The following is a 13,748-nucleotide window of genomic DNA, read 5'->3' as shown; positions in this document are numbered from 1 at the left end:
TTCGAAGGATACTTGGGGCGGGTAATTATTAAAATATGTACTATAATATATTTAAATTAAAACACAAGAAGAATAGATAATAATATATAAATATACCAACAATTAATTAAATTTATTTTAAACAAAATATGTTTAATACTAATTGGCACAGAATATTTGTTTAATAGGTTTTAATAGTCAAGTAAAGCCTAAAAATGTTTAAAACATAATTTTTTGTAACAAACGTAAAACTTTATCAAGCGTAACACATATATTTACATTTATATTAATAATTCTTACATTTTATAATAAAGAAAAAAGACAACAGACCACCCCATACTGCAATAATATAATTATGGTATGTCTCCAAAAATTTAATAAACCATGCATATATGTGTTGTGCTCTATGCTTTCTTCATTAGAGCATTATAACATAGATGGAATAAGAGCTGAGTGCCCAAATTCAAAATTTGCACTGAGTCAACTTGGTTCCACGATATTACAAATATTGTCTACATTGCTAGTGTCTTCATCATTTGTGATGTTGGCCGGTGAATCAACGGTTGACATATTTTTAAGATAGAAGTTGTTTGTATTTCATTATTTAAATGCTTTATAGTATTACATTTTATGGATTGTAAATAATTAATTGAGTCATCAATAAAATTAAATACCTCAATTTCATTTTGTTTGCAAAGTGATTTTTTTAACTGCGTTTTACTCAAAAAATTTCTTGCATTTAAAAAAACAAAGATATTATTAATCCTTTTACAAAATATAATGGTTGCATCATATTTTTCAAAAGACTTTAATTTTAAACGTACAGAACAATACTGTTCATGCACGTGGAAAAGCTCATCGACGAAGAAATGTCTAAAGTCTGAGCTAGCCTGTTCGTGGCGAATGGCGTTAAAAAGGAACCGCTCGTTTTGCCGGAACCGGACGGCGCTCCTAGTTAACGCGTTATACCTATATCAAATAAAAACTCCAGACAAAACAAAACACATTATAATAAAACCAAAATAATCCACCGACAACACTGTATTTTCGAAAAATACACACACACGAGCTTAATATTATATATATAATATATACCTTAACACATATTATATACATGGATGACGGGTTATTGAAAACCTATTGCAAAAACACCCGAAATGTATTGATCACAGTTATCTACGGTAGATCACCGTGGTATTGATGAAAAAAAAAGTGAAGCTTATGTGGTGACAACGTCATAACAATAATTTTCTCAGAAACAAACTACAATCTGTTAAAAATGTCTGTTTGTTCTACGAGGATAGTTACCTGTTTTTTTTTATACACTTGTTTATAAGAAAATCCCAATTGCTATTTGGATTATCATTAGTGCTTTACATCAACCCACGAGCGAACGTTGTAAATTTTTTTTTTTTTAATTTTGTATTATTATTTATTTATATAAGAACAAACTCCCGGATTCTCCGATAATTGTACATAACACATTTGGGTTGCAATTTTAGGGGAAAAATTTACGTTAAATTTTAACAATTTTTTTTTTTAATAACATTTTTTTTTATTATTATGTATATATATATATATATATATATATATATATATAAGACGTTCCTTTAAGCTTTTAGCTTTTAAAATAAATAGACAAATTGTGTTGATCTGTAATTAAATTATTTATTAACATGAATATCATGACATGATTATTTTATTTCCACGTTCACAAGGTAAATGAGCAGGTGAAAGGATAAACGCTATTGATTTGTTGTGTGATAGAAGGTGACAACGTTCGTTTTGCAACGATTCCGATAGCTTTAGAGCCAAGTAGTACTCTTACCAACGTTGCGTTGATGACATTCCATTGATAGAAGTATACCAATTTTTGTATACTATAGATGTGAAATAATTAATTGTCAGATCTAACAAAGAAAGTGACATACTATTTTATACGTACTGTATTTACTAAAACATAAAGACCGAATAAACCTATAAAATCAACCTATTAGGTATGATAATTGACCTAGGAAATTGTTCGTCAATATTTTGGCGATAAGAGGTTTTATAGCTTAACTATCTTCATTTGTAATATATTATGAACATTTGCTGATTTCGGCCTAGGATTGAATTACTGCTTGTTTTTTCGTTTTAGTTATTTATTTATGATTCTAATTTCGATTTGACAACTGCTATTATAATATAATAGTAAAAACCGTGAAGTGTTTTCATGTCCGATTGAACCCGTTTTTTACCGAATCTGCACTTGCTAACACTCGCACGGCTTCTTGCGTTTTCTACACCTTTGTCTGGAAGTGCAAGAGGTCATTTCGAACAACGTTACCAACGTTTTCTTCACGCCTTCCATCACATCTAAGCACGGTACGGGCGTTTCAGCGCACTTGTCCGACATTCTCAAAGCCCAACATCTGTACCTGAGCGGATCCGCCCTGCAGTTACAACCTTCGGCGCCCGACGCTACCTCTGGAGGGAGTTCGCTGACGGACGTTGTCGCTTCGGGTGCAGAGGAGTCGCCAGCCGAAACTGGCCTCATCGACGGTGGGGCCGACCCTGCTCTGCTAAATAATACGTTTTGCGGACGTTGAGGATGCATGTATGACGAGTGTGTTGTATACAGTTGAAAAATATACAATGAAAGATCAGGTTTCACGGGCAAACGCCAAACTAATTCACACTACTTCGCAGACGATCAATTATATGCGTTTATTTGTTGGTCTGTCGATATTATTGTTTGAAACGAGTATACAAAACGACGTTGCTATAGAAACTTTAGAATTACCTCGGAGAATATAAAGTATATAAATATTTCTTTCATATTGAGTAGAGAAACATGATTGACAAACCCGTCATCTTTGTTATATTTTTAACATGGATATGTTTTTGGGCTGGAAGTCTATCTGGAATTTTCAATTTCAATTAACATCGTTAATTTTCAAAGCGACATCGTGGGATAGGTTGAGGTGGAGAAGGTAAATAGAGAGACAGGGAGGGGCTAATTAATACTATCGTACTATTTCTAACATGTGTGTTTATTAAGTACAACTAATGTATCCAAACATACGTAGTAGTATATTAATGAGGTGAAAACTTCCAACATTTCTTATCTAACATTTTCATTTCATGTTCTTGTTTTTTTTTAGAACTATAAAATTAAAAAGGTTCATTTAAATTATTTAATTTAATGTATGTTTCTATTTGAATTTCTTTTAACTTTACTATAAGCATAAAACTATTTGGATGAGTTGTATAAAAGCTAGAATTAAAGTGGGAATGGAAAGACTTGCATGCATTGGCGGTTAAAGTTGACTCTTCTGAAGCTTGAGCTCATATTTCAGGTGGATACTGAGCTCTTCAATTATATATACATCTACTAAATAATCCGCAAATCGTGTCATTCTTTCATCGTCGGGCTTATATTTCATTAAATAAATTACAAAATACTCAGATAAACTTTCTGGGCTTAAAAATGGTATACCGTAGCATGAACTAACACCCTTCTAATATCACTGTTCTTATTTGTATAGTCAATACTCAAGCCATTATGTTGGATATTTCTATTTCACGATTGCGTTAGATGAAAGCGACATCCGTGTATCTTTAGTTTATCTGGGGACAAACAGCATGGACATTGGTAATTTATGCAATTTGGTAAAAGTGGTAGCAACCTTAAAATATTAATATTTCTGTGATTTTATTGATTCGGGCGCTGTTTGCATTTCATACCGATGATAATAAGCTGGGCGCAGTTTACATATACCCTTTTTGAACCAAATTATAATCGGGGCACAGTTTACCTAAAACAAGGTAATTGGGGCGCAGTTTACGTATTTGAAAATATTTAAGACGGCTAAAAGAAAATCCATTGTCATAGTTACCACTATTGGCGGGGGAAAATGCGTTTTGTAATATCTTTGCAGGTAACATATACCTATTTTACAGTTTAAAAATGTAAATAACTTTTCTATGAAAAAATAATTGCTTATAAAAAGTAGAGATAGCCGATTCGTGCACCAGACCTTTCAATCACAGAATAGATAAAAGCAAAAGAGTCTCACTCAATGTAAGCCCAAAAGTGACGACCATTTTGTAAAGACCTATTTAGTATTATGTGTTATATCTATACACAACTAAAAATAACATTATATAGGTAAAACATTATAGTGATGTAGACTTAAGAAGATGGTCGCCGCGTTTTTAAAATCATTTTTAAATATTCGATAATAAAATTATGGTTATTTACATAACATTTGTGTTGCTACGCTGCATTTCAAAATGTTGAGTGCATGTTATGTAGTATATTTGAATATTTGATAGATTTGTTTTTAAAATATAATAATCCGATGATAATATTCCTGCAAGGAAACTTTGTAAGCTAATTGTGGCCTGGGTTATGCACCGTCTTCAACGACATAATTTTATAATGATAAAATCATTAGACGATTAATTTGAAAATCGACTTATGGATTCGGCGACTATACTGTTTTGGGTAATTTTTTTTGAAAGCTATGGCGAATTCAAATGGGCCGAAGTAGAAAGCTCAAAAATCGTCAAATCTAATCTGTCAGTAAGTCTTATAGTATAATGGGTCATCATTTTAAGTCGGCGAATTAAATGCATAAGCTAAACTTAAATAAAGAAAATTAGGTTTCTACATATTCCAGTGCCTCCTAGCTGTTCATACATAAAATATAATTATCTATGACATCAGTAATTCTTTTTTCTTTGTTATTTTTCTTATTTTAAAGTTAAATTATATTATAAAATATACATGTTTTTTTTATTGATCTGCTCATAAGTATATTGTTTTATAATTTTACATCATCCTCTCTCTCTTTTATTTTATCGTGACGGGTTTAGACTCCTTTTTCCAGTCTCTAGTCGTTTTTTCCATTCCGTTCGATTTTCTACTGTCATTGTGATCTGCCGGTATCAATGTAAGAAGCATGTTTTTTTATTTAAGTTTTCTCATAAAGAATTTTGAAGATACATCAAGTGCTTATTTTCGCTTTGACACTTGGTTTTTTATACATTTGCATTCGATGTTTGCGTATACACAGAGACATAATTTCATTCTCTCCTCCTCCTCAACATCCATCTTATTTTCCGATTTTTCGCGCTGGGGGGTTTATCTAGAATTAGCGTCATCAAATGAAAAACGACACCGGGAAAATGAAGGGCAGGAAAAGAGAAGGACATTTGTGGCTCATTTTTACCATTATACCCCATTATCTCACAAGAAATTTATGCTTAAATACTTAATTTAATTTGACTTAACGTATCTGTTATAAATTTAAGAGGAAGTTAATGGTTACAACACCATTAATTGTTTACAAAAAAATTAAAATTAAATGATTTCTTAAAACGAATAAATTTAGTAATCCTAAGACTACAGAAAATTACTATTAAATTCCTACTAAGTAATAATAGAGTTTATGTTATAGCATATACATTTTATTAATTTAATGTGGCAAACGTTGTTTTAAGGTGATCGGTTCAAATCAAGAATACTGTTGTAACCTGCCGTTGGAGGTCAAGTACGGAGACAAGCTGTTCAAAGGTAAGACATCTGATGTGACGGAGTTCTTGGGATATAAAAACGTTGACCAAATAAAACTTCCCGTGGTGTTTGACGCAAGAGAAAAATGGCCCCATTGTTATTCGATTGCTCGTGCTAAGAATCAAGGAGAATGTAAAAGCGGCTGGGCAAGTATACAATACAATTTCAATAGTATTGTTTAAATTATCGTAAACTAACGGCGCGATGAAAACGTTTAAAATCCTTCAATAGCGTAATTACGGATTTTAAACTGTCAATTAAAAGAAACAAATAAAAGAATACAACAAAACTTTTTGAGCTGTATTACGGAGGGAAGGTGGGGTATTGGTTGACGCCAAGCCCATAGAGTTCATTTTGCGGGTAGACTAAAACTATCGAGTGGGAAGCACAAATACACCCGGTTACGATAAACGCTGCGCACAGACTGTATCAATATTAAAAAATATAATATTATTAAATATTTTATAACAACATTTGATATTTTAACCTGTCATAATTAATTGTTTGTATCTCCTACCCCTACATTAACATTTCTAATTAGGCAACTGAAATTCTATTGCATACATTACTACGTCAACCTGACCTATCTTATTATGTATTTTTCTTTGAAATTGTAACAATTATTCGTTAAAAATTTGTTTTTTAGTTTGTAGTTACATAGAAAAAGAATAGTTTAATTTAAATTATAAGCATTATAATATTTACTTATTTAGCTAATTCAGTTGAATTTTAGCTTCGATGCGGTGCTGAGAAGGTATTGTTTTTGAAATGATATGTTGTCATTTTTTATTTTATGTTTTTATTTTTGTGCCTGGACCCACGATATCTCGTAAACCGCTAAACCGATTTCTTCGTGTTGCAACTTTATAGATCAGAAATCATACCTGGAAGGTACTTTATCGGGCCAAAAATTTAAAAAAGTCACCCCTTCCCCATCAAAATCGAGAAAAACACCTAAAAAATGTACAAATTTTTCAACTTAAAATTACGATGCTCTATAACTTTTTAAAAATAGTCGAAAGAGTTTCAAATTTATATGAATTATTCTTCAAACAAAGTACTATCGATAAACATTAACAAAACAAAAAAATATCATTAACCCCTTTCCCTAGAAGGGATAGAATTTTTTCTCTTGCATTCGCTTAGTTCTTAGGTATAGATTTTACATTTTATCTTGAGGAGACTACATAATGTTTCCTATAAGTATTAAGTATTATCAATGTTTAAATATTTTATTTTGAACGGCTTGACTTAGCGTCCGAGTCAGCAGACTGATAACATTTAATTTTCAATGTGATTTTTTTAACCAGGCCATAGCCGTGGCTTCAGTCATCACTGACCGATTGTGTATTCAAAGTGGACGTCAGGTAGACGATTTGTCCGCGTATCATTTGTTGGCATGTTGCGATAACTGTTGTGGCTGTAAAGGGGGACATATACTAAATGCGTGGGAGTATGTGAAGGCCGACGGTCTACCAACTGGAGGAGCATACCAAACGAACAATGTGAGTTCTATATTTACTTCATGTGTGCTGGATTAAAGCTGATAATTCTGCAACTATTTTTCTTCCATAAATTTCTTAGTTGCTACGATTTACCTTTCTAACAATTCTCATCAGTGTTCAAAAATTTCATGAAATATAAAATTTTGAAATATTTCAATTTTTATTATAATTTTTGTTTTGTAAAATAATTGAATAAAACAAATTAAATATCTCACTGAAAAAAAAATGTGTTCTCATTTAAAATTTTTAATTTATAATGTTATGTCGTATAAGATTTATATTTAGCAATATCGAAAATATTTCTTTTGATATATTTTTTTTTCTTACAACCAGTCAACATTTTTTGACGAGTGGCATTTTTTACTGTATTCCATTTGCTATAATTTCACACTTTCTTTATTACAGTTTTATTATTTTTTTGACTTCTAAATTCCGAAACACTATAACTTTTAATTTCAAGAAAAAAATCAGTGTACTTATATTACACTTAATTGAACGTAAAAGTTAAATAATTGTAATGTGTCATAGTGATTGCACTTTGAAAACGATAATAATGTTATGTAATTATCTTCTAAATTGACGGGATGCCTTTATAAGGCAGTAGGGCCAAATCGTTAAATAATTAATAAAAATCCAATATTTCATAAAATGGTAAAATATTTCAGATTTAAAACACTAATTCTCTCTTATTAAAACTACACTATCTCCGAGCAATTGCGTCATTTAACGTTAAAGGCTGAAATATGTAAAATAAACTGATTAATGTAGTTACCTGTAAAATACAAAGAGTGCTTAATTAATGCATGGTTGATTGTATAGACTTGTCAACCGTATTTAATTGCCCCATGTTATGGACCAAAACGTCTGTTTAATTATTGCGGATGGCGAAGCGATCTTGTGCCAGACTGTTGGTCAAATAAATGCAAGAGTGGATACAACCATATTGAACATACTTTTGGGATTACTTATAAAAGTATGTGCATATTTCACCGATAATATAATAACCAATTTAACAGAAATTATCTGTTTTCAAATGCGCAGTATTGGATTACGAGCTACTGTCGCGCAAGAATCACTTTGCAATTATGAGGGAAGTGTTCATAAATGGACCAATACAAGTGTCTATGCACTTTTTTGATGATTTGAGATGGCACACTGGTGGTAAACTAAATACAATTTGCAATAAAAATAATATGACATTTTTTCTTGTATGTACCTTCAAAAATTAACAGGTATATCATTTGAAATCGTATTTGATTTGGTAAGTCACAGGTTTACTATATTCCCTTACTGGATTTTCTTGTTGTCTATCGCCTTCAGATGGGCAGCTATCTATTCCAGCAATGGCGCCAATTACGAGATTGCAAGTCGTAGTTTATCCAGCATCGACCCAGCCAAAGACAGTCTTTTAGAACACCAATGATTTCTTTGTTAGTTGACCATAGCAATTTATGGAACAGTTCGTTTCGCCATTCGTTACAAAGTGCGATGACGTAGGCTGGCAAATCCCCTGCAATATTCTTTAATGGCGTGATTGAATAGAGCATGAAGTGGATTATCGACCTTGGTGATAGTTAAGTGTACTAGAAGTGTGTCTCCCAATGGCGCACCGGTGGCTATTCCCAACATCCAAAGTGATCTAAGATGACTAGTGAAGCTGTTGACAAGTTATCGGAGCTCAATTGCTATGTTGCTGCTCTCGTGTAATCTCAGTTGAATACCATCACGAACATAAGCTAGCAGATTTTCTAAAAATTCATTGATTTATCGAAGACCATCATACTGCGCGAAGTAGAATAATTTGTCAAGACCAGCGCAAAATTATTCTTTTTTAGCGATGTTTGATTTTTTACCAGCATTTAGTCTGTTTGAGTTGGTTAGGAAGCCCTTCTCCAAAAAATGATAACTTGCTCTATTACCTATTTAGTATCAATTCGTTTATTTGCTCGAGGATTTATACAATCACTGTTATAGAATAATACCTCGAGCCCTTGTCATTGAGAAGGAAAATTGATCTCCTTTAATTAAAGGTTCAATTTCCCGAACTAAAAACTTGATTTTGTTTTGTTTTTTTGTTCCTGAACTTGAAGCCATATTTTGTAAAACTAATTTGTTCTGTTAAATGAAATATCTTTGTAAGGACATTATTTATTTATTTAAGAAAAAAACGGGACGATCCCAACTACACGATATTTTTACACTTAGTTATTTGAAAACAATGGCACATTAATATTACATACTACAGATAACAAATACATTAAAAATAATTAACTACTGAAACCACTTAGGGGTGACGGGTCCTTAATAGACAGTCTTGCCATTTTTACAATATAACGATTGGACATACTACTTATAGAGACACAGAATAGAAAATTATTACAGAAAAACTTACGCTGCACTCTTTCAATCTAACGACTACAATCAAGCGTGTAAGAGTCCGAAATTATTATCTTATGAGATCAGACAAATGAACAATTGAGGACTAGAAAATTTGAATTTTACAGATTCACTTAACAATTCCAAGCAATTTTAATGCCTTGTACGTAGTTCTCTCTCAATGTGAGTCAGACAACACTATGGTATGAGAATAATTTAGAATGGGATTTTACAATACAATGTGGTGACATAACGATACAGTACACCATTTGAAGTTATGTTGTTATGATAAAATAGTCTAAAATTAATTAGCACAAGCTAGAATATTTACTCCAGAATCTATTGACAACAGTTTTTAAACATACAAGTCTAGTTTTAATTAGCAGACCGAATAATTTTTTTTAAAAATATTAAGTCAATGTCATGTTGCCGTTTTCGCGTTACACGGTTTTTTTTTCATTTGCAGGTATTTATAGACATGTGTCGGGTCATTTGGAAGGCGAACATGCTGTGAAATTGATTGGATGGGGTCAAGAAGGAGAAGACAAATATTGGCTACTAATGAACTCGTTTGGTAGAACATGGTGTGATAATGGCACGTTTAAAATGCCCAAAGATCTTAGCGATAGGAGTATGTTTGGATACGCCATAGTAGCACCAAAATTAAGCGCGACAAAATATTTTAACTCGGACACGATCCTTACTAATAACTATTTATTTCATATTCTATTCTGTTTGATTCATTTTTTTATTATATAAGTCTCATTGTCAATTTTAAGAAATACATGACTGCACAGATTTTACACTATCAGTTCTCTAATTCGCGTTTATTTGTCTACTCTAGTTTTTATGTATAAACTTAAATTAACCTAACCTAACCTTACCCCGCAAGGTCTATTACAAATAATTGTTCCATTGCACCGCTAGAGACAGTGGCGCGGGGCTCGTTTTGATTTGACACAAGAGTGCGATAAAAAATTAGAAAACCATAACCCAAAATGATAAGTAATCTATTTATTTCAGGAAAATACATATGCATATGAAATATATAAAAAAATAATAGTAACATTACAAAAGTTGTCTTTTATTTGTAGCATTCATATTAAAATATTATAATATCATATTAAAATAGTACTTAATATTTAATAATATTATTACGTTAATAATACATTAATTAATTATAATTAAAATTAAATAGTCAACGTTTTCCTTCGTGTCCGTACCTGAACCTACTTTCTGATAAAATAAAGATAACGGCCGACACCGTCGCCCGAATATTGTACAATGTGTGGTACGAAATCAACGCACATTATAGTTTATACGGCAGAACGCCCCTTCCAGTTTTGTATATTAAATGTTTTTTTTGTTTTTTTGTTTATCGAACGACGTTTACATACAGCTGGCAGATAAATAAGATAAACTTAGAAGCAAGTATTTAAAATTTAAATGAGAAAAACCTAAATTATACTATGATTTTACCTTCGTGCGATTTATAATTTTTTTCTTATTAAAGAAAACAAAATACATTGTTATATCTACTACCTTTAAGCAGAGCTTGTGTTGGTAGTAGAGTGTTACAAACTAAAATTATATATATATTACAGTAGCATATTGATTTTGAAATTTAATTAAACATTATATGAAGAGGAAATATAAATAAGAATGGATTTCTTAAAATATATTTAGAATACAGTTATAAACTAAATGTAAGATTGTAATTATTAACTATACGTCTATACATACATAATATTTAGTTAGAAATCATTAAATTTCTTGTAGAAGCTAATTGGAGATAGTTATTTTCAAATTAAATTTGAGATTTAATATTAATAATAACAATAATAAGTTTTTTTTGCTAATATACAATTTTCGGTACAACAAAAAAATAATAAAAAAAAAAAAAAAAAGTAATATAGTACAAAATAAGAATAAATTATATTGACTCACTTCTAAAAAACTAAAAGCTTGTGCTAAGAAGTGAGAGTTTCTTATAGCATTATAATATATAAAGGTAATGACTTAAAATTTAATAAACAACATATAGTCTTATTAAAAAGACAAGAAAAAAAAAAGAAAAGGAAAAATGTTTAAATCATAATTAAGTGTAACATAATCAAACTGGTTAAGCTTAATATATAATTTTAAAGAGTTAATATTATTGAAGTTAAATAGATTTAAATTTAATTTATGACACAACAATGTACATTTGTAAATAGAACTCTGAGAGGTTACAGTCTTATAGCATTTAATAGAATTAAGATTAGAATGACATTTATTTCTAGTATTATAATTATGCTCTATGGTATTTAAACAATGTCTATATTTATATACAAGTAAAAGCAAAGATTTATAATATAACATGGATATACGTTGTACATTAAAGTCAATGTATAACTGATTTGTTGGATATAGAAACGGCTTCGAGATTTGATTTTATAGTTGTTTTAATAGAGAAAGACACTGCATTGAAAAAAGTAGGTCCTAAGTAGTCAACGAATCTTGGTCCAATATTTTTTTTAGTATAATTATTTGAGATGTCATATTATGTTCTATTACGTTTTGAATATATGTTATTATTTATAGGAATATTTTTGGCAATAAATATGACTGCAAATTTTTTGTAAAGTAAATTGATAGGTAAAACGCCAAAATTTTTATAATTTAATTTAGTTGATCCATCTAACGTGTTTTTATCAAGGCACATACGAACTATTTTGTTTTGCTGGATAGTTAATGGCTTAATAGCATTTTTATATGTACCACCCCAGGCAATCATACCATACTGAAAAATAGCTTGGTAGAGAGACAAATATACAATACGCATAGTATCTGGCGAAATTATTTTTCTCAAACAATATATTTTGTACGTAAATGTCCTTAGGCGCATAGTCATATTATTTATGTGGAGTTGCCATTTCATATTTTGGTCAAAGATTAGGCCTAAGTATCTCACCATAGATACTCTTTTTATTTTACAACCATTAGGGTTGTAAAAATTATCTGTGATCTGGATTTCATCAAATGGGCTATGGCAAGAGTAAATAGAAAAATTATAAACTAGGTTTTATCAAAATTTAAAGTAATTTTTTTTGTATTTAGTTTTTGAATAATTTGGTTTAGCCCAGTCGATGCTTTAGTATAGACAGATTCCCATGATGTATCAGAGTAAAGTAAACATGTATCGTCTGCATATGTAAATATTAAACCATCTGTTTGCGAGTCACAAATGCTGTTAATATACATTATAAACAAAATTGGTCCTAAAACACTTCCTTGGGGAACACCACAATTAAATTCAACTTCATTCTTTAAAACGTTATTTAACATAACCATTTGCATCCTGTCCTTTGAGTAACTCGAAAACCAGTTATAACTATGATTTTTTATTCCAAAACTTAGTAATGTTTTTAACAGTATTTTATGGTCGACAGTATCGAATGCTTTGGCGAAATCTAGGAAAATCCCTATAGTTTTATCACCCTGATCAAACCCTTTATTTATATACTTAGAAACGCTATAAATTGCATCCACACTACCTACACCTGGTCTAAACCCGAATTGATTCTTAGAAAGAAGATGATTTCTTCCAAGAAACTCATTAGTCTAGATTTCACAATTTTTTTTAGTAGTTTAGAAAAATTACATAGCATTGAAATTGGTCTATAGTTACTCATAATTTCTTTGTTTCCCTTTTTTAAAAGTGGTTTGACTATTGCTAGTTTAAATTTCGTTTGAAAAATACCTTCTGATAAGCTCATGTTATATATATGCGCTAGAGGGCCAGATATAAATGATGAAATGTTATTTAGTAGTTTGACTGATATTGTAAGCACCATCTGGAATACAAACAAAGTAACTGAGGTTTTAAATAAGCTTCAGTAAATTCATACTTTTATCCTTGTAAGGGCATTTAATATCAAGAAGTTTTATAGGCACATTCAATTCATTAAGTATTAGGCCATCTGGTGTGTAGCTTAACCATGGTTCATTGACTACATTAGACAACCGCCTTGATAAACATGCTGATTTGTTTCTTTTTCATACAAAATTCTAGCTGTGTTTTCATATTTTATACCATGCTGCAAAAATTTGTTAGTTATTTTAAGTGGCCAAAAATATTTGTATGCCTTCAAACTCCATTCTTCATCGGTTCTGTATTTTAAGTTGTATGTGTACAACATATCACACCTAATCCCAGTTATCCTGTTATTAAATTTGTTATCAGTTTTGGTCTAACTCTGATGTAGTTAGGTTTATATAGCAATAATTGTAACCAAGTTATGTTACAGCAATCACCTAAGTTTAAAACTCCATGATTAGAAATA

General features: G+C 30.6%; 1 protein-coding gene across 1 annotated transcript in view; it reads left to right on the top strand.

Annotated features, from left to right (window-relative positions):
- The first annotated feature begins 4,444 nt into the window (after positions 1 to 4,444).
- The window catches only part of LOC126845399 (dynein axonemal heavy chain 5-like), a 41,556-nt gene continuing 32,252 nt past the window's right edge, over positions 4,445 to 13,748 (top strand). The window contains exons 1-3 of the mRNA XM_050584053.1: positions 4,445 to 4,549; positions 5,470 to 5,692; positions 9,890 to 10,054. Coding sequence (XP_050440010.1) covers positions 4,445 to 4,549; positions 5,470 to 5,692; positions 9,890 to 10,054 — 493 coding nt within the window. The remainder of the gene's footprint in view (positions 4,550 to 5,469; positions 5,693 to 9,889; positions 10,055 to 13,748) is intronic.

The sequence above is a fragment of the Adelges cooleyi genome, unplaced genomic scaffold (assembly GCF_023614345.1).
Source record: "Adelges cooleyi isolate 19-005CV unplaced genomic scaffold, UGA_ACOO_1.1 ACOO_flye_CR_arks_rails_tigmint_CR_PRNA_784, whole genome shotgun sequence".
NCBI classification, from domain to species: domain Eukaryota; kingdom Metazoa; phylum Arthropoda; class Insecta; order Hemiptera; family Adelgidae; genus Adelges; species Adelges cooleyi.
The sequence above is the reverse complement of the archived record's forward strand: the minus strand, read 5'-3'. Positions and strand labels throughout refer to the sequence as shown.